The sequence below is a fragment of the Papaver somniferum genome, chromosome 3, assembly GCF_003573695.1.
Source record: "Papaver somniferum cultivar HN1 chromosome 3, ASM357369v1, whole genome shotgun sequence".
NCBI classification, from domain to species: Eukaryota; Viridiplantae; Streptophyta; class Magnoliopsida; order Ranunculales; family Papaveraceae; genus Papaver; species Papaver somniferum.
This window is the reverse complement of record NC_039360.1, coordinates 105,067,179-105,089,622: the sequence shown is the minus strand read 5'-3', so window position 1 is coordinate 105,089,622 and position 22,444 is coordinate 105,067,179. Positions and strand designations below refer to the sequence as shown.

The 22,444-nt window shown below is 36.0% G+C and overlaps 1 protein-coding gene and 1 pseudogene across 3 annotated transcripts; one reads left to right on the top strand and one right to left on the bottom strand.

The window, feature by feature from the left end:
- Nucleotides 1-4,476: 4,476 nt before the first annotated feature.
- On the top strand, nucleotides 4,477-6,228 carry LOC113357027 (annotated as a pseudogene).
- LOC113357026 (alpha-1,3-mannosyl-glycoprotein 2-beta-N-acetylglucosaminyltransferase-like) lies at nucleotides 5,282-11,233 on the bottom strand. Of its 3 annotated transcripts, none has more exons than XM_026600279.1 (19): nucleotides 11,016-11,233; nucleotides 10,417-10,467; nucleotides 10,154-10,241; nucleotides 9,601-9,663; nucleotides 9,337-9,371; nucleotides 9,144-9,220; nucleotides 8,969-9,014; nucleotides 8,793-8,855; nucleotides 8,521-8,587; nucleotides 8,387-8,455; nucleotides 8,219-8,288; nucleotides 8,045-8,106; nucleotides 7,831-7,921; nucleotides 7,642-7,735; nucleotides 7,298-7,360; nucleotides 7,187-7,225; nucleotides 6,919-7,089; nucleotides 6,678-6,806; nucleotides 5,282-5,697 (listed from the first exon to the last, which is right to left on the bottom strand). In XM_026600279.1, the coding sequence occupies exons 1-18, from the start codon at nucleotides 11,082-11,084 to the stop codon at nucleotides 6,690-6,692; spliced, it is 1,335 nt and encodes a 444-aa protein (XP_026456064.1). In that variant the 5' UTR covers nucleotides 11,085-11,233; the 3' UTR covers nucleotides 5,282-5,697; nucleotides 6,678-6,689. The 3 variants fall into 3 exon arrangements, with proteins under 3 accessions (XP_026456064.1, XP_026456065.1, XP_026456062.1); XM_026600280.1 differs by lacking the exon at nucleotides 5,282-5,697 and adding an exon at nucleotides 5,714-6,007; XM_026600277.1 differs by lacking the exon at nucleotides 5,282-5,697 and having other exon boundaries at nucleotides 6,395-6,806; nucleotides 11,016-11,232.
- Between the last annotated feature and the right edge of the window lie 11,211 nt (nucleotides 11,234-22,444).

Below are 22,444 nucleotides of genomic sequence, written 5' to 3'. Positions count from 1 at the left end.
GGAATGGTTTTGTGGGTTTAGCTTGTTGCACACATTTCTGTTCTTGCATCCTAGCTAGTGAGAAGGCTTGTAAGAGGGTAGTATGACGAAATATGAGTACAGAGTTTTTGATTTCAGCCTTCAATCCACGGATAAAACTCATCACAAAGTATTGTTCAGTCAAGTGAGGGTTACTGTTCAGCATAAGAGCCTTCAGAGCTTCAAATTGCTCAAAGTACTCCTCTACAGTAGTTACTTGACACAATTCATTAAAACTCTCAATAAAGTTATCATCTAAAAGATTCTCAAATCTAGCACAAACACCCTCCGATAGCTCCTTCCATGATAAAAACGGTTTGCCAATTTGAAAGTTAATTAAGAAACCATTTATCAGACTTACCTTCAAAATAAATAGAAGCTACACTGACCTTATGATGTTCCTCAGTACTGTGGATCTGAAAGTATCTCTCACTCTTTTATACCCATGCACGCGGATTCTCTCCATCAAACTTAGGAAAATCGAGCTTTGGGGTGCGCTGTTGTCTAGTATGAGATGTATCTCCTGCAAAACCATGACCAAATTGAATGTTACCTCCTGGAGGTGTAAATCCAAGTGTACCCGAAATTCTTGTATCGCCGTTGTTGCGTCTAGAATTTTGAAGTAGCTCAGCCATTTGACCGGCTAGCAGATCAAAACTATTACCCGTCTTCTCCTGAAAAGCTTTCGAATCTGTTGATTGTTCATCTAATTGTTGACTCAGCTTCGTTACTTTAGCTTCTAGATCAGTAAATTTCTGTAGATTTTGTCTATGAAAATCAAATAGCTCTTTCATTGTAAAGTTGTTGGTACCCATTGTTTGAAGAAAGAATGGCTCTGATACCAAATGTACTGTTCTTAAGTACAATTGTTATCAAGATCCGACAATTGAGAAGATATCAGAGATAGACAGGGAAGATCATGGACGAACTAGGAAAGGAATAGACGAATTAGAAGGAAGAAGATTGAAGAACCTGGTTCAGGTGAACACAGTAGTGGAAGTAAGATTATTCATTAAGATTTTTGTTTCTCTCTCTATTAAAGATTAAATAGCATCCAATCATGTGCCTTAACATCAACCACCCTAAATCAAACATGTGGATGCATCTGCTAGGCCCGTGATTCACTAAATGGACCACTACTGCGCATCTCTAAGGGAACCCAGAATAGTACTTAAGGCACCCAGTTCAGTGGTTGCTCAACATAAGAGAAAGTAAACTAGGTACATGACAATATGCTATAGGGCTAATAATTCGTGATTCTACAGGTTGCTGCAGAGCCATCAGAGGGAGGTACTTCAGTGGAGGAATGAATTCAGAATTTGCAGAATGCATAGCCATCAAAGAAGCTATCTTGTGGGATAGAGAATGCAATTTTCAACAAATCATTTTGGAAAATGATAGTCTGAATGTAATAAACTCAATAAACCAGACACCCTTATCGGTTCACTGCAACAACTTCGGCATTATAGAAGATATTAAGCACCTACTGTCTGCTATTTCTTGCTTTTCTTGGGTTTCTGTAAGACATGTTAAGAGAACAGATAATAATGCTTCTCATGTAATTGCTAGAACTTCGAAAACTAATAGATCCTCTTTCCAATATGACTGTAATATACCAGAAAAACTTAAAGATGCGATCAGAGAGGATCAACAAAATATCAGTTTAAGTTATGTAAAAATTAATCTAAGTTTAATATAAGGTGTTCTTTGTATCAAAAAAAAAAAAAATCTTCTCTTCACCAATGCCACTATACCAGATTTCCATGCCATAGGAAACTGCCTGCAAACTTACTGCAAAGCAAGTGGCCAGGAAATTAACTACAATAATTATGACTTGCTCTTCAGTGGGAAAGTTCACCCAACATAAATATGACTTACAATGCATTTCTAGTGCCCTCTTTTTACAAGACTATTAAAATTGACCATACAAGTGTACCTTAAAGTAGGTATTACTATACAATAACCATTCCTTTATTATGAGGCGTCCCTTACTAAAAATTTCCTTACCACTGGCACTGATGGTCATGTCTCTTCACAAGATAGAACCCCCCACCCACCCACACACACACCCCACCCACCCCGCGCTATTGCTTCTCCTTCTCCTTCTTCCTTCATATTTTAGGTGTTTTTTTTTTGCTAGCTCCTTCATATTTTAGGGTACTTACAAGTGCATACGAATTAAAAAAAACCATTTTCATAGAGTGAATATCAATATGCTATTTGCATACAACAATCTTCTCTTCACCAGTGCCACTATACCAGATTTCCATGCCATACGAAACTGCCTGCAAACTTACTGCAAAGCAAGTGGCCAGGAAATTAACTACAATAAATATGGCTTGCTCTTCAGTGGGAAAGTTCACCTAAAACATAAGAAAATCCAAGCAAAAATCTTGAATATCTCTAATATGAGCCTTGGCAAGAAGTATTTAATTTGGGACCTCCAATATCTATACTAAAATCTAATACTCAAACCCCCCATATTTATCTCTAAGTTCTGTAGTAAAGAGAGTTGATGGGTGGTTAACTCAAATCCTATCACAAGCAGGAAGGACCACTTTGGTGAAACATGTTGGACAGGCAATGCCTTCGTATCGGATAGCTACTTTAATCCCAAAAATCTTATGCCATAAGATTGATACTCACCTTAACAAATATTGGTAGGGAGAAGATCCAAGATCAAAAAAGAGAAAGTTGCACTTGATTGTTGTGGATAATATCTGTAAAAAAAAGAACGAAGGAGGATTAGGCTTCCGAAAAAGTGAAATAAATAACTTGGATATGTCGTCCAGGAGTGTATGGAGACTTGTTAAAAATCCATATTCTCTCTTGGCATCAGTACTTAAAGCAAAATATTTTGAGAATACGGATGTGCTTAATTCTAAAGCCCCAGGTACTGCTTCTTGGGTATGGAAATGCCTCCACCAAAAACGATGAGCAAGATAAAACCATTCATTGCTTGGGTGGTGGGAGAAGGAACTTTATAGACTCATGGTGCGGCAATTGGATCCCTAGTAAAGGGACTGCCACACCAAGGGCCAATACCGTGTCAGATAAGAATCTAAAAGTTGAAGACCTGGTTAACCAGGTTTGAAGAACTAAGGATACAACAAAATTAAGTGTTGTATTTGATCAACAATCAAAAGAGTTGATAGAACAAATCCCCTTAAGTTTGGAATCTTCTAGTGATAGAAGAATCTGGACTTCCAGCTAAAGATGGAAATTTTTCTACCAAAACTGCTTATACTGCTCTTAGTATAGGTGGTGATACCTCTGATGCAGACCTATGGACGGCTTTGTGGAAACAAAATATACCTGCAAGGATTTAGCTCTTTGTTTGGAAAGCTTTGAAAGGCGCTCTGCCTGTGAATGCAATTCTCAACTCTCGCATACATATCTCAAATTTTCTTTGGCCTTAGTGCAAGATGAAGCTAGAATCAATTATGCATTCGCTTGTTACTTGCCAAAAGCTTAGAAGAGTTTGGTTTATGATTAATGTGAATACTCAACAGTTTCAGAGTCATACTTTCCATCAGTGGATCAGATTTTGGCTCCAACTCAGCCCTTACAAAGACTCTTCTGGGAGTTCTGAAGTTTTCCCTTTAGTTGCTTGCCTTTTATGGTCAATTTGGACTAGTAGAAATGAGATTGTTCACAATAACAATATTGAAGAACCATCAACTATAATGGAAAGAGCTAAATCAATGCTATTGACGTCCCATGGAGATACTCCTCTCAATCAAATTGCTACGATCGATGAAAATCATTGGGAATCCTCTCCTTGGAAGTCTCCTCCAGAAAGTTGGATAAAATTTAACACTGATGGAGCTTGGAACCCGAATTCCAGCGATGGGAGAATGGGTTTGATTATCCGCGGCTCAAAGCAACTCATTCATAGTGGCTGAATCAACTAAATTAGTTTGTTTCTCTGCAGAAGTGCAAGCAATTAGATATGCGCTAAGGATAGCTTTGATTAGGAAAGATGGGAAGGTTATCGTGGAAAGTGATGCAGTCGGAATTATTGATCAGATTAACAACAAAGCTTTCTAGGAGATCACGGCACTCATCCTCTATTTGAAGATATCATAACTTTAGAGTCTGAAATTTAATTTTCTCTCTTTTGTTTATGTTAATTAATTGGGAAACAATGTAGCCCATGAATTAGCATACCGGGCTAAGAAAAACGTCGATCATATAGTGTGGACTGCCCCACCTGTATGGCTAGTGCCGGCCCTAAGTGCTGATCATATGGAGTCTTAGTGTATTTCTTGTAATTTGATTATATAAAATATATATGTATATATATGAATCCGAGAATTAACTAGTTTCTATTCTGCCGATTTCTGCCGCTTTCCTAATTCTAGGGCTAGAATTGCTTGATTACCAAGTTACGCAATCAATATAAATACCTAGGTTGTTCAATAATCTTTGTAAGAAACCAAAAATACTCAGCGAATAGGTATACTTCGGTTACTACATATTTCAATTGATTAGATCTGATCGAAAACTCTGTAGATACAGAAAAACACTTCGTATTTTTTATATAGACAACCTTCTTTTTCAACAATGAAGATAGTGCGTAAAAATATCTCCTCTGATGGTTCTGGTACAGTGAAGATGATTCCACAGGAATCTGATGATCTTTGGGTTGCTTACAATTTGGTTAGCAAAGGAGATATTGTTCGGGCTAATACATTAAGGAAGTCACAAGAAACGATACCTCCGGGGGAAGAGAATCTGAACGTATGAAACTAATGCTGTCAGTTCAAGTTGACGTAGAATATGAAAAGGAAGGGTCTCGCCTTCGGATACGCGGAAGAAATGTGTCGAAGAATGAATTTGTGAAGATTGGGTCATTCCATACCCTAGAAATTGATTTGCATGGAAAACTTCTTTTAACAAAAGAATTATGGGACTCGATGGCTCTAGATTTACTCAAGCAAGCCTCCGATCCTGCTGCAAGCGCAGACCTTGCTGTAATTTTGATGCAAGAAGGATTAGCAAACCTGTTGCTTGTAGGCAAAAGTGTCATAACAGCTCCTTGCAAAGATTCAAACTTCTATACCTCGCAAGCATGGTGCAGCTGTTGCTGGTTATGAGAAGGCTTTGAATATGTTTTTCGAGAATGTTTTAGTGGCGCTCCTCAAGAATGTCGATTTTACTGTTGTTCGTTGTGCTGTAATTGCGAGTCCAGGTTTCACAAAGGATCAGTTTCATAAATACTTGCTGTTGGAGGCTGAAAGAAGACAATTGAGACCAATTATTGAAAATAAGTTGCGTATTCTTCTTGCCCATACAACTTCGGGATACAAGCATAGTTTGAAGGAAGTTCTTGATGACCCCAATGTCATGAATTTGATAAAAGATACAAAAGCAGCACAAGAGGTCCAATCTCTCAACGATTTCTACAACATGCTTTCGACCGATGCTGATCGCGCCTGCTATGGCCCAAAGCATGTTGAGTTCGCCCATGAACAGATGGCCATTGAAACACTTCTAATTACTGATGAACTTTTCAGAAACATTGATGCGCAGACAAGGAAAAAATATGTGGACTTAGTTGATTCAGTCAAGGACTCGGCTGGTAATGTTCATATATTCTCTTCAATGCATGTGTCTGGGGAACGGTTGAAGCAGATAACAGGCATCGCGGCTATTTTACGTTTTCCTCTCCCAGACCTGGAAGACATTGAGATGTAATGAAAAGATACTGGACAACATTTTATTCCCCTTCTCATTAGCTCTAACATGTTAGCTAGTTTTTGTTTAATATATTGCCTCTCTTTTTTTCATCATGTTGATCAGAACCAAAGGTGCGACAATATATGAACAATTCATTTTAGCTTTTAATGACAAAAAAGGGTTAACAAAGCCTACAAAAACGAGTCCCATTACTGAATTGAATTCCTAAAGAAATCTGCTTGGGTAGATTCACTACACAATCTCTTGACCTAGACTCCTGTCTGGTGCCAGTTCCTCACAGCTGATCCTGAAGAGTTATAAAATTCATGCAAGTTGTTCAACATGGGAGAATATCTAACTAGTAGTTTTACCAAATGTATATCTGAAAGATTTAAGCACCTCCAACTAAATTTGTCCACCCTCTAAAAAAATAATTAAAGTATCTGAGAGAGAGTTTAGTATTTGCTTAGTTGTGTGACGTGGTCCAGGTGTTGTCATCATTTTTGTTGTTATGAATAAATAACAATTCTAAAGACTGAATCACTCCGAATATAGACCTTTCCACCACTTACAATAAAGGGCTCCAGGTCCAACAGAAGTTTATCTACCTAGCATAGCAGCTTGGCTGTGCAATATGGGAATACCTAACAGTTTAGTCACGGCTGATCTTAGTTGAGCAATGTTTCTAAGTAGCTTGAAGTAAAACTAACTGGAATTTGGGCAATCAAAAACATCAATTATCTTACATATGAAAAAAATTAGGCTGAACTCATATTAAAGAATAAGCAAAAATTTGACCAAAAAGGAGAATAAGAAAAAAAAAAGGAAAGGGAAAAACTCAACTGGACCTATAACAATACATGCCATGTTACCTAAAATCAGTAGATTACTATATGTGGGATATTATGAAGCGCATTCCTATTGCTAAATATCGTAAAGGTATCCTAATTTGACACTTGAAACAGCTGAGTACATACTTGGTTTTTGACCTAAGCATGTTGAATTCCAAGTTGCCTCAGAGAATCAGGACCGACAAGGAAAATACGCCTTGCAGTTTGGAAGCGGAAAACCACCACTCCTTTATATGCTGCTCTTGGGACACCATCCTGTCAAAGAAAAGAGGATACATCAGTATGTTTTTAAGTGTGGCAAGATTAATGAAACGAAGCCAAATAAACAGCTTAAGTTTGTAAGAAAACCCCAAGTCACCCAAATTACCTTCCATTCTTTGAAAATACCAAACTGGCGAGCAATCCGTTCAAAGTCTGGCTGATCTTTGTAGTGAACACGTACATCCCCGTCTATGTTATATGCCTTTAAAACAGCATCTGCTCCTTGAACTGGTTTAGCATTTGATACAAGATTCGCAAAGAACCTAACGTAATTGTCCTTCACATGGCAATATATATTTATTAGGAGAAAGAAAATATGAATATGATATAAATGAAAAATCATTTCGAATGAAGTAATGCAGGATCATATTCACCTCTTTTAGGTAGGTCAAATCCATTGACTTCCAATCAACCTGTGCGGGCATCCAATAGAAATGTTATAAAGCTAAAAACACAGAACAACATCGAAAATACAGGTTACCTACATGGACATCGTTTAGCTTAATAGGCTCCAAATACTGTTTGAAGAACTGTCCCATGCTCGAACCCTGCATAATGACACCAGTATAGTAGTGAGTAATCAATGCAAATGGCTAGTGAAAGGTTTTTGGTTTCTTTGCTAGCTCCAGGTGCATGGAAAATTTCATTTTCCTAGCAACACTCCACGGATGTGAAACACTTGAATCCATCATTTGGCTGACGCATCTTTATAAATTTGTTCACTAGGGGCAAATAGAAGGTGCAAATTGTAGAACAAGCTAGAATACCAGTAGTGCTAACATAAGATCTGTTGCTCAGTATTGCACAAAGGAAGAACAAAATTACATACATGTTCGCCGAAATTGTATGTTCTGCACACTTCTGGGCGAATAAACTGACGACCTTTGTGGTTCTCTTGTAACCTCAACCAGTCATCCCAGTAAGTAAAATCTTGTCAAGGACAACCAATTTTCAAGCAAAGACCAAGTTGTAAACTGTGACCGCATAGCAAAAATATACATAATGTTAACAAGGATATGCTTTTGGCCACTTCGGAGATAGTTCATCCCATGTCGATTTTGTCAACATCCATCCTAGACCAGGAAAGAAATCTGAGCGATACAGAATTTCTGCGAGAAGTATCAAATAACATGTCAGAATGTGGATGTTACACTAAAATCGTGTATATTTGTTCAGCAGAAAAACATAATTATAGAGCGGTTGTGCATAACGAGAGATGTATATGAACTTACTGGGGTCGTGCACATATTGCTTTTGACCATTGTCATTCCACGACGAAACAACCATAATTGTCCTTTGATGGTGCCACACAAGGAAGTGGACAGGAAAATTAAATTATTAGCAAGAAAGAGAGAATATACTATCATGAGAAAGGACAAAGGCTTCATTTTGTGAGATGTACATACTTATCACTATCGAGTAAAGCTGCTGCGGCTTCAAAGTACTCAAAAAAGTCCGGGGCAATCTCCATGTCATCTGCCATTCAATAAGATTCTGTTGCTTAGTTCCACAATGTAGTGTACAGTGGCATAGAATGAAAATAAGAGTTCATTACAGAGGCAAAAGAGTTTTACCTTCTAATATGATTACTCTGTAGAAGTTATGCTTATTAAACAACTGATCCAGTGCCCATTTGTAGTGACCTGTAAGAAAGTGCATTAGCGCTAAGAATATAAAAGCAACTAAGACGTATCAGAACATTCCTCACTTGCTATTTTGTAGTAAGCGATTATCTCTCCAGGCCTTTCCGTGTGCACTTCTTCAAAATCCAAATGCTGGGGTGAGGTAAAATCAGTAAAAAAATATGCTTAGTTGTGCGATGATATCAGATACTTCATTGCATATATTGCACTTGTATTACTGCAGTGCCTTCTGAATGAGTTTTATTCTATGACTTTCGGTTCCGCCGCTAATATACTATCAAGAAAATGCAATCAGAAAACCACATGGGAAAAAGGAAGATTGGAATTAATGATGTACCTGCATATAGCTTAGCTGTTTGTAACTCAAAGCTTTACTTTTAACATTTTCATTTGGACCATCCTGGAAGTAGCAAAAATACAGAATATTTGACATTTCTATCAGTTCAGAGCAAAGGTCGGATATACACCTTAATACTTAATTAAAAGCTGGACCCTCAACTGTCCGCTACATACCTGGGATACGAAAAGTGGAAACTTTGAGGCAACAGACTGTTGATATCTGAAACGGAACACGAGTTCAATGTCAAATTGTAAATAGGGTAACATGACAGTACGGTAATGTGAAAAAAAGAGTCAGCATTTCTCACAGCAACACAGAATCAAAACATAAAAGGGATATAAACCGTACTTTAAGACGGACTCAATTGTCCTTTCGAGATAATCTGGGCGATTACATGCCATAATCACAACAGCTGCTACCGGTACCTGATTAAATCAGATTATAATACACATTTTATGATCATGCATGCGGCCCTGACCCTGCTCTCAAATATATTAACCAATGAAAAGGAGCATTCATAAGATTTTCATTCTATTAATACCTGTAGTTTGTTAATCAATCTATCCGCACCTCTTTCTGCAACCAAACAATAATGTCAATATAGAACTTTGGCACTGTCCAATCATGTAAACCGCTCCCAAGCATGAGTAAATCCCAAAAAAATGCATCAGAATGTACGTAAAAGACATGTTGATTTAGGACAAAAGCAGGGAAGAACTATGGACTGCCCATATATTAGTAGAATAAACAGATACAAATAAACTATTTGACCCATATGTAAATCAGAAAATGGGTTAGAACGTACTTTCAAGATCTTGAATGAGAGCTCTCAATTGTCCGCACTCTTGGTCTTGACGCATCTTCGCATCTGTAATATCTTACACTATTAGCTAAAGTGATAAGTAGATTCTTAGCAGTATTTTTTTCTCTACTAAGAGGAAACGGAACTTGGGCTTCCAAGATTATGTACTAAGTTATCCAATGTCATACACTGTTACAACTATAATACTAAAGCAAAAGCCTATTATGAGCAAAAAAGCAGAGGACAGGATCGGATAGAAAAGGAATTTGCACTTTTAGGTGAAACTGGAATAAATACTATTTTAGCCCAATGTACCAGCTCGAACGAAATATAATCTGACATGAGAGACAAGTGACAAATGACAATTACTTTATTAGAATGAGTGAGTTTTAGAGAACCGGTCATACTTCACACTCAAAACACATCGTTACCTACATGCTTCAAATTCATCACTGCACAAATGGTGGCTGGTAGTGAAGAAATTATGAATATAAGTTAACTAAAACAAATGAAAGAGAAACGCCTCGGGTAGTCATAGTAAGAAGGTGTGACGTACCTTCAAGAGACACGATTCGTCCCTGTTGTGAACTTATTTGGTCAATCAACATACGCACTTGACTTGAACAGTGGTTTTCAGATTCCACCTATCAAAATAAAATGAACTTATATCAATGAACAATCCCCTGACAGAGAAAAAATTGTGATAACTGCTACTACAAGAATATTTTGTAAATCTTGACTACTGGAAATATGAAAAGAGGTGGCATGTGAGAACTTCCTCTAAAAGTTATCACTGAAACTGAAGACTAATAATCATACCGCGGCTGCCAAGCGGTCAGCATACTCCGACTGTGTTGTGAATATACGCATCTAGGAACAAACAAAATAAGAACAAAAGAGTAAAACATTAACAAATGGAAATAACTAGTTTAGACACATATGGCAAACTGACTCCAACCATGGCAACTGGAAGTTATCTTTCTTCTAAGTAAGTCGTTTGTTAGATAGTTGATATTCTTAATATATAGAAGAAATAGCACTTATTGACATGATAAAACAACATCCTAATCATTTTTCCCGAATATACGTCTTGGATCCAAATATATACTGGACTAATTATACACTGTAACGGGAAGAACCGTGTTTTTGTAGTTTTAGTGAAACAAATAGAAACTTGTTCAAATTTCATCTTCGTTTCAATATTTACTGTTCCCAAATCAAAATCAGTTCAAAATGTGATTCAATATCTGATTTGATGAAATTATACAACCTACAAAATCCTCAAAATCAAAAGGAACAACAACTAATTGAGTCTAAACGGTAAGCCAAACATATAGATCTTAACTAGGGTTCCAAATTAATAGTTCGAGATGAATTTTTGGAAGGATTAAACCTAATTGAAAGCTAAGCAAAAGTACCTGGATGTAGATGAAAGCAGCAGCAGCAAATAATAGAAGCCAACGAAAATCGCAAAAGTTTCTCGCCATTTTTAGTCTGGATCAAAGCTTCAAGAAGGTGAAGCTTTGACAGTAACATACACTGAAATCATTTGGACATGCTTTTGAGGGGGGTTTGCTTGAATCTTTTGTAGAGTCATTGAGACTTTTTGGCCGCTGCCTCGTCGACTAATCGTTAGATTTTTCCAAGTCAAGGGAAAGAATGCCCTGGGTAATTAGGCTCGGCCTTTGTCAAGAAAATGAACACCATGGTGGCATGGTTAGGTTGGCCCGTTCGGGGATGCTTCGCCGTACCTCACGGGCATGGATATGATAGGGTGGTATCGTTGATTTTGACTTCCACTTATCGTCACCAGTTCTTATAAGATTGTAAGATTTAATTTATCCAAAAAAAGAAAAAGAAAAGAAGATTATAAGATTTGGGACTTGGGATAGTAAGGGCGTTTTTTCAGTTAAGTCTGTAAAGGCTGTTATTAAGGCGCCAACTGAAGTATTGCCTATTGCGACTTTGTTCACTAGGCAGGTTGTACATCCTACTTTGAATGTGCAATATTGGAAGATATGGGCAAAGCAATGTTGCGCAACTGAAGATAACATTATTAAGAAGACTGGTAGGAGCATGCCTACTATGTGTCGTCTGTGCAGGAAGAATGGTGAGACTATGAGTCATATCACTTGGCATTGCAGGATTGCTAAGCGGATTTGGGCTTGGGCGGCGGAAATTTTTAAACTGCAACCAAACGAAGATCTAGTGGCCTCTTATAAGGCTGCAAAGGGTCGCAGCAGGATGATAAAGGACCTGTGGCTTGTTGCAAATCTTGCAATTGTCTCAAAATTATGGAAGATGCGAAATAAGGCTTATTGCGAAGATATTACGGTTCAGTGGCTCGGTTTTAAAGGGAGAGTTTATCAGGTAATCAGTGATAACTCAATTCGGATGAAGGGTCATATGTATAACAATTGAGATGACTTGCGGATCTTGAAATATTTCAAGGTGCGGCATAGAGCTTGTAAATTCTCCAATCCAGATGAGGTTAGTTGGTCTCCTCCTAACCCATGTGAAATTATGATTTGTTGTGATGGTGCGTCACTTGGCAATCCATCCAAGCTGGTTCTGGTGTTACTTTCCGTGATTCCAACTCGGCAGTGCTTGGCGTTCTTAGTGTCGGACTTGGCTGGCAGACTAATTTTTATGCGGAAGTATGTGATGTTATTTATGGTGCGATGCTAGCCAAAAGATGGGATGTTAAAAACCTTTGTATTCGGTCAGATTCGATGAGTTCCATCCAAGCTTTTCAAAAAGGTGAATTGCCTTGGCAATTAATGCAGAGATGGAGAATGGAGAAGAGTTTCTATATCAATATACGTTATGTTCATAGCTATAGGGAAGTTAATTTTTCAGCTGATGCTTTGGCCAAGCAAGCATGTTTGTTGGCCGAAGATATTTTTGAGTTTTATGAGGGTAGGCCAGGTTTCATTCTATCTGTAAAATGGCATGGAGAGGTTTATTTTCGTTTCAAATAGGTTTTCTACTAGTGACGGCGTCACGGTTATGCGCTAGTAAGACCTAGTCCCTGTACAGTTTCGTTTTTAAATCTATTTTTTTACCGAGAAAAAAAAAACCTTCTTATGCACTAGTCAGAAAAAAATCAATTTGCCATTTTTACACCATTACGACCAAGTGGCAGATATTCCATTCAGGCATGCGAGATAAAGTCTTTATCTCTCTATTGCTCGGTGGTCTTAACATTGCTCGATAGTCTGGAGAGCGACAATGCTAGTCTTCCTATCGCTCATCGCTATGATCATCGCTCAGTAATTCCCCATCTAACGGTCAGGAATGCCTCCCTACAAATACTCGACTTCAAATTCATCCGAATTCATACCATCTATATCTTAAATTCATTTCAACATTGTTAGTGCTCGCTTCACTCGAAAGAAAGATGTTTCTCTAATTCGATGTTGGATATTAGTTTGGATTCGAACATTAATTTAAAGATACTTTTCATTAATAAAAACAAAGTGATTGCATTAGAAATATTGAAGTTAAATTACATCCATAAACTGCTAATTTTCCTGACCATTAAAGATCCAATTAGTCATGCTTTCTGTATCAAGAGTGTTGTTCAACATATCAGAGATTGGGCTGGTTTGAGATTGACTTGGTGACTGAGTCTCATCAGAATCGTTATAATCTTAAAAGTTAACGGGATCACTCGGGCGAAGGGGAACACGTGAGGTTGAAATGCATAAAATGTTGACGTGGTTGAGGAAATTGGGGTAAAAATAGTAGATTGCCTAAGTGCTTTAATGTTCAATCCACCACCACCAGGAGTCATACTGTCAGTTGGAAATTGGTTGAAAAAACCTCGAGGAGCTGTTTCCATGTCAATGTCTATAATAAGCTCCACGTACTTGAGTATCTAACACTACATCTTGAATATAACTATCCACCACTACATTCTGCATAGAACAACTTCTCAAACTTGTTTGACTTCATTCACTTCCACGACTTCTCAAACTTTCTTGACTTGAACCTCTAGGAATCGTCACTCGTACCTCTACCACCAGGACTTGAGTGTACATTGGGACTCATACCTCTATAACTATGACTCATACCCATACCACCATGGCCGGAATATCCCTGGGTACTCATGTCAGACATCATGCTTTTCCTCACTCTTTGCATCCCACTTAAGTAGAATCTTTGAAATCCATGTAGTAGATCACGATAATCGTTTAGCTGGCTCTAATGCTGCTCTGGTGTAGCATATACCCCCAGTATGGATAAGTCTGTTCGAGTTAACTATGAACAATCATAGCAATAACAATATCTTCAGACATAAATAGAGTGCTTACGTCCCAAGAAAATGGTGGCATAGTCGAAGATAAACCCGCTTGACTAGGATATGAAAATGCGTCGTCCGTCTCTGGTGGAGGTCGTGAAGGAAGATAATTATCACCAAGTGGCATCCTACCTATAACTAGGTAATCCATCCGACCCAAATTTATCATTGCATAGAAATTGGGCTTAAAATAGTGTTAAACCAATAAAGGTACTCATTTATAGGACTCGCGGCTCCGAGATCAAATTGCCAGTTTCTTCTCAATGTGGACCATCCTATATCAATTTCTCCCAGTAATCGCGAGAAATCTCTTCACTTGGATAGGGGTTAATGGCTATCACCAAGAAGTAATCGTTCACCATAATACCAAATACCCTTTTCAGAAATATGATTGAATAATACAATCCTCATAAGGCTTAGCTCTAGCATTCTCTAGGATTCGATATTTTTGAACTCCGGGATTGTTGCATACAACATGAAAAAAGGTTAAGGCTTGTTCTACCCAACTGTTGAGTCCTCTGAACAAGGGAAGCATGTTGACCATCTTTAATCTGATTTTTTTTCAAATCGTCATTGTACTTTTGTATGACTGGAAAAGTATTAGTGTGATTGTGAAGAGAAGGTTCAGTAATATGGAAATATGTATACCACCACTGAGAATAATAAAATTGTTGTTAGTACATTTACCATATCAAAATAATAAATAAATAGTATGAAAAATATTGGTTCTAACCTCCAACACTCCCCCAAAACGATTAAAGCTTCTTTGACACACGTCGAGCATATACCGAGAGTTATGGAAAGTTCTGATAAAATTGGAGACCCCAGCCATATCTTGGTGCTTGCTTTAAATCTTCTAATGATTCGAGAAAACCAATTAATACCACTAACCTAGCATTTTGAAATAGACAATGGCATATTGTCCACAACACAATCACACGTTCGAGTTCCTCATAATGTTGAGGGTACAAATTTTGTGTATTTTGTAACCTGTTTTTGTTTGTTTTCCTAGTATAACATTGTAAGAAACTTTTCAACCCGACCACTTTTAATCTATATGATTTTATTTGACTATATGCTGAATTTATTTCTTGATCATTTGAGTATAAATGAAGTCTTCTTTCCATATTTCTTCCGATTCTCATTTTCATTTTTTAAATGGAAATACATTTCCTTCACACGGAATTCCCATCAACGTGTACAAATCTCACGGTGTAACTCGTATTTAACGACATACTCATAATTAGAGTTTGTTGAATTTTATAGAACTAAAAACAAAATCGAAAAATTTAATTATAAGAAAAAAAAAAACTTCAAACATTCAAAATTTTGAAAACTAACGTATTTGTAGTCTTCCACCATCGTTATAATCTAACTTGAACTATTTGAATCATATGGTCTCTAGGTTGTATATCATATACATGCCACCAAGGATATCTTCGGACTTTTTATTGAACATGAGGGGGAGGTAAATTGAACAACTTACAGAACTCGGACCACCCACCTCTTAGAGCGACTGAATTAAATCACTTTGGATGGTCATATATGTGCACAGAGTGTATGCCATCACCAACTAGTTGTCTAACATGTTGAAACTCATATTCTTTATCTTGCACATAATTTAATCCATTGGCTGGGGTGCTAGTAGGTTCTTCGAATTTTCTGTTTTTTTTTTCTTTTCTTTTCTCACTCATGTTTGGAAGGATAACTAAAAGAATTTTTTTAAGAGACAGAAGAGAAGGTGTGAAGAGGAATTAGAGGGGAGGTGTTGTATTTATAAGCGTTATAGAGTCGATCGTTAGTGATATTGAGGCGAACATTGGAGATATTAATAGTATCGAGCGATATTATGAAAATAGCCAGCAATGGAGTCTTTATCGTTAAAGAAATAGTATCTCCTGATAGAGATTCAATTGCTTAACTCTTTTACCATAGTACCGCAGCTGGTTTTCCATGCCACATGGTATGGTAAATGATTTTTTTCCCATGGTGCATAGGAATAAGCCTAATTAAGACGGAGTCATCTTCTGTTATATTGAATTTTTGTACTAACTAGATAATTATTTCAGCAGTGGGGTCAACGAAGAAACAAACGCAAATATACACATTCTTGCATCCTTCACATATTTCCTTCCATTGAATCCGCCACATTCGTTTCAATCCCAGAGTCTATCTCTTGACAACATATAAATCGACTTTTTCAGCGTCAAATCAACCAACTAAGATATCACCTCACTACAAAACCATCCACAAACTTTCCAATTGAACTAATCAAGTTTATTTCTTTTATTATACAAAACGACTCCATGATCTTCCAAAACTTAAGTATATTATGTAATTGAGGAACATACCCACTTCTTAAAAAGAGATTATAATGATAATAAAAGGGAAACGAGATGCTTAGAACTTTGGTAAGCTTGACTCTATTGTATCGTCATTGGTTTTCAGATCTTTGAACATATCAATAGCTACCTGAAGATCATCGGTGCCTCCAAAAACTCTCCTCGTATATAAAGACACTCCAAAAATAAACTATGTCGATCCTCCAGCTACAGAAAAGTTATATCTTGATTCCAAGTGTGTTAAATTCTAAGAAGGTCGGCATCCTGCATCAACAGAGAGACATCAGTTTAATGGATTTGATAATAAGAGATAAGCATGATCGTAAAACAGTTTCATCGTAATTTGTTTGAATTTGTTAACTTGTAAACATTCAATTACAATCTGTTTTCTATAAATTACATTTAACAAACATCATCAAGCAACCAAAATTAAAATAAATAACCATTAAGAAACTTATAGCTTTATCCCACTACCACGGTCACCACATAACATTTGCTCAACCTAACAGTCAACTCGCTACCACTTATGAGTATGAACAAACTCAGAAATAAACTTAATTGCAACTACTATAAATAATGAGTCGGTAAGTATTATATGCTTGTTTTTTTTATCTTGTCATATAAGCATTATCCATCCAGCGACAATAACAAATAACAAAATCATGATGATGTATTATAAGCCATGACGTGGTGATGCATATGTTATTTGGAAATGAAGCAACCCTGATATTCAGGACGCCCGAGGAAATGCATAATAAAAAGACTCTTGCTCCTTTCTTTTATCTTAAGACTAATCTCACAAGGCACAAAGAATAACTCTCCAATTCAAAATTTTAAACCTGACACACCAGTGATATTAAAATTTAAATTTGACATACCAGTGATATTGTAGTACTAAGCATGCACATTGTTGTTGGAAATGAAATAATATACTATATGTTATTGTTGAGTTTGAAACTTAAATATTTACCCAGGTGTAGGATATATGTGCATATTATACCAGAATGAATAAGTAAAACCACTATACCAACTATGGCTCCAATGTTATGAATGTTCGCGCCGGTGAAAACAGAACAAATAAGGTATTGAGAGACAAAGTCATGAGTTAATCCACCAAATGAACAAATGAGGCATTGTGAAACCACTAACTTATAAGTAAATGTCTGCACTGGCGAAATTAGTCATGCTTAATGGTACAATTTAATGGTTCCTTACTTATTAATGTGGGTTTTGAAATCAGCCGAAGTATAATTGACTTTGTTATCTTGTTTGACTTATCTAGCAAATATTAGGAAAATATATAATTAATTTTAATGTGTTGATTGATCGATTACGAATAATCTAATAGATATTCGAAGAACTTTGAACTGGTGACTTGTTTATTTGGTTGTATTTTATTAAAATAAATCATCAATTTTGATTATGTAAAATTGCATCTAACTTTTATGATATTGTAAAAAAATGAAGAAGAAAAAATTGCACATTCCTTGTGAAGGACAAATACACAATTTTTAATCACATAGGGACTCCTTCCTTTGGTCGTCGTCCAATTAGATAAAACAAACTAGGTGAAACTAGAAGGAATCTAGAAAAGTGGAATAGAACAACTTATGCAACATTCAAAATAAAATAACTACTCTACATGTTGAGTTAATTAATTTGCAACAAACCAGTGCCGGAAGTACTTTTGAAGTGCAATATGTTCAACAACAAATAGAAGAATGACAACAAAAAGAGGAGGATTTTTATAGACAAAAACCTAAATATACTTTTCTTAATGATATAAACCAGAATGGAAGGCTACATCATATGAATGCAAAGAAAAGAAGAAGAACAAGAAACAAGATTGAATCCTTGAAAAGACAAGATGAGATTTGGTGCAGTGGAAGGTTGAGAAATTTCAAGATCTTCTTATTTCTCATTTCAAAGATATAAGCAGTACCACATATCTAGAAGTTAATGAAGATTTTTTGAATTGTTAACCTCTGTGCATGAAGTTCACAGTGTTTACATGAAGTTCATAGTGATATGTTAATTAAAGTTTCAAACAACATGGAAATCCACATAATTCTCAAGTGCGTGAAACTTTGGAAAGTTCCAAGGCCTGATGGGTTCCTACGAGGGTTAGACACATGAGAGATAATGAAAAATAATGTGATCAACATAGTGCAAGGCTTCTCGGGGACTGGAAGATTGTTAAAGAATATGAACAATACAAATCTTACATGTATTCCCAAAATAAAAATACCTCAACAAGCTGGTGGTTACAAACCTATTACACTGTGCAATACCCTCTTGGCAAGGCATCAGTTAAGAAATTGTCTTCACGATATGTGTGAACAGATCTAATAGATTCATACAAGTTACGAATTTCCAACCACTGTTGCTGAACAAACCAAGGCAAATTATCATTTTCAATAGTTGTTATAGCATTAAAAGAGTCTGACTGAATCACTACTCGGTTTACTTCCCATTTCCCAGCACATTCAAGACTAACAATTATACCATATAATAACTTCTACATTAGAAAAGACCTGCAACGAAGAATAATTTCAACCTGAAAACTTTATTTGTCAAGGACGTCTTTTAAAGAGGAAGATATTAAGGTTTGCTATTCACACTCTTAGTTGACCGCCATAAAATTCAGTTACCAAGCTAGCTACAAAATAAAATCGATGATTATGTATTAATCAAGTAGTTATGTGGGCCGACCGACCGGAGGGCCTGAAGGGAGGGAGTTCCTTTTATGACGACTTTTTTGTAAAATGAAGCCTGACGCAAATGCGCAATTTGATAAAAAGATTAGAAATGGTTACTATTAAAGAACCAAAAATGGCCCTCCCTTAATTATCATAACTCCTTATTTATCTTATTTTTTCAGGGATGTAATTGGCAAGCAAACTAAAATATAAGATATCTAAAAGTCTATGCTTTGGAGTTTTACATTTTATCTCGTTGGAAAGATTTTAAAGATACCTACAAAATGAGTACAAACAACAATATCAAATTTGAAGTTTTTACAAAAAATTCAGAAGTATTTATCTTTTTAGGCACAATTTTTGAAAATTGAATGCATAGTCATTATGCAAACCACTAAAAAGGATGCATAACATATTATACCTCAAAAATAACATTCTAACGAAAAAAAATGTATAACGCGTTATGTAATCAACGTTATTTCGTTTTTCTTCGGTCGACCCTCCCCATCGTGGGAGCGTGCTCTAAGTATTTTTATGTTTTCGCTTTTACGCGTACATTTCAGGAAACCCTAAATAGTCTTTAATATCATATCATTATCACTATCACCATCATGATTTTTTTTTTTGATAAAAGGAAATTCATTAAAAACTAAGCAAGAAAATAAACATCGTTCAACTTACAAACATTCTTAAGAAAATATAACTTCAAACCTTTGTCCCACTTCCTAGTATCTATATTCTGCTTTACAGTCTTATTAAGTCTCTTAGCTATTATATCCGTTATGAATATACAATCCCTGCTAACATAAAAGAAAGAAGAAGAATTAAAAGAATTGTTGATGTCAAGGACTTTGTCAATGAAAGCTTTACATCTCCAATTTGAAGCAAAAAATCTTCTCCTCATGCCATTTATAATGTTGATATTGTCATTAAAGAAGATGATATCTTCTAATCCCGAGTCTCTAGACCATCTTGTGGCTTCTCTGCAAGCTCTATCCTCTGCTTCATCTGAGTCTGAGCACTTCCTTGTACCTCCTGCAAAGTTGCAAATATAACCGGAATTATCAAAAAACACCATAGCATAAGAAAAACATTTAGACTGTTTATTGAAAGCAACATCTAACATAATGTATTTATAATTACTAACTATATCTTTTGACCCAGATTTACAGCCTGGGTGAGGAAGATCACAAGTTCTTTTATTACCAGAAACTTGGTTCGGAATAACACCCAATTTAGAAACTTGAAAAAAGTTCAGATCTTTTTTTATTGTATTTATCAGATCAGTTGGATTAGGTTTGATACCATCAAAGGCTACTCTTCATTTATACTTCCATATAACCAAATGATATAAGCACAAACATCTCTATGTGACCTGTCTTTTAGCCACTTAACACACCATTTTTCAAAATCAAGGTTACTTCTACTGTAAAAAATATGGGAATAAGACAGACCTCTCCATATGGATTCAGAAAAATTATATTCAAGGAAAAGATGGTCAATTGTTTCACTAGTAAATGTACACATTGAGTATCTAAAGGGATATGTCTTCCTAATCTCTCCCTGACTGGAAGACAATCACTAAGAGATTTCCACATAAACAATTGCACCCTAGGTATAACTTTAAGTTTCCAGATATCTAACCATTCAACTTTGACATCCAAGTGTATCCTATTACATAAGTAGTTGTAAGCAGATTTAACTGTGACTTCTCCATCCTGGGTACCAATCCATTTAGGCATGTCAATGTTTTTATTATTAGGTTCAATCATTTTAATTTTCATGATATGTTCATCATCAAACATACTGTTTATCGAACAACCATTCCATTCTCCATTAGAGTTGATCAGCTCAGAGACCTTATTGCAACCATTATTAATAACACCAATCTTAGGTTTTGGTATTTCACCATCTATAAGCTATTTATCTGTCCAAATATTTATGATTTTGCCATTTCTTATCTCTCAGTTATGATTTTCTTTTATAATGTCTAACACTTTACATATGATAGTCCAAACCCAAGATTTATTACTCTTTTTTTTTGTATCTTAGTGGTTCAGTTTTGGGGAAATACTTACATTTCAGGATTTTGCACCAAAATTTATCAGGATTAATAATTAGCCTCCAAGCTAACCTAGTAAGGAGGGCTAAATTGAATTTATGAGGATTCCTAATACCTAGACCACCATTAGATTTACTAATACACATAGCATCCCAAGCCTTTAGATATAAACCTATATTGTTTCTAGTTTTCTTCCACCAAAAGTCTCTTTGCAGAGCATCTAGACTATCAAGAGTTTTCTTAGGTAAAGAGAAGCACATCATCTGGAACATTGGCATGGCACTAGTGACAGATTTTATAAGCCTAGTCCAGCCTGCTTGTGACAGAAACTTTGCTTTCCAACCCTGAATTCTATTGTAAACTCTATCTAGCATATTTTGATAGTTAAAAGATTTAGTCCTTTTGAAAAATAAGGGAGTACCTAGGTATGTGTTTGTTTTGGTGATTCTACTTACCTTAAGAATTCTAGCTAAGATCTTACAGTGTTTGTCCTGAACTTTTTTGCTAAAATAAATACCAGATTTTTGATGGTTTATGAGCTGGCCAGAGGAATTACCAAAAAAATTGAGAATGTCTAAAAGGTTGTGAGCCTGAGAAATACTAGCAGCAGAGAAAATGAAAGAGTCATCGACAAAAAATAAGTGAGAAACTGAAGGGCATTGACTAATGACTTTAATACCACTAATTTTACCTATTTTTTCAGCATGAAGTAAAAGAGAAGACAAAGCTTCCATGCAAATTATAAATAAGGCTGGAGATAGACGATCTTCCTGCTTGATTCCCCTAGTGGGAAAAAAATATCACCTGGTATACCATTAACTAAGACAGCATATGAAACAGAAGATACAAGCATAAATGAGTTCACAGAAATCATTCGAAAAACCTAGGTATTCTAAAATTTTAATAATAAGGTTCCATTCAAGTCTGTCGAATGCTTTAGAGAGATCAAGCTTCCATGTCATATAACCATTCTTCCATTTACTAGTTTTCATTGTATGGAGTATCTCATGCGCCACTATAATGTTATAGTTATTTGTCTTTTGGGTATAAAAGCAGACTGATTCTGAGAAATGAGTTCACCGAGATGCGGTTAACCCTGTTTGTTAGGATTTTTGCTACTATCTTGTATAAAGCGTTAGTTAAGCTAATGGGCCGAAATTCACCGGGATTTTTTTGGTGTTTTATTTTTCGGTATTAGGGTTTTTTGCTACTATCTTGTATAAAGCGTTAGTTAAGCTAATGGCCCGAAATTCACCGGGATTTTTTGGTGTTTTATTTTTCGGTATTAGCGATATAAAAGTGTGGTTTATTTCTTGTTTAAATTTTCTTTATTTAAAAATATGTTGCACCCAATCTACTATACCTGTTTTAAGTTCATTCCGAAGCCATCAGGACCAGGCGTCCCCCAAGAGTTCATATTGAAAAGTGCCTCTTTAATTTC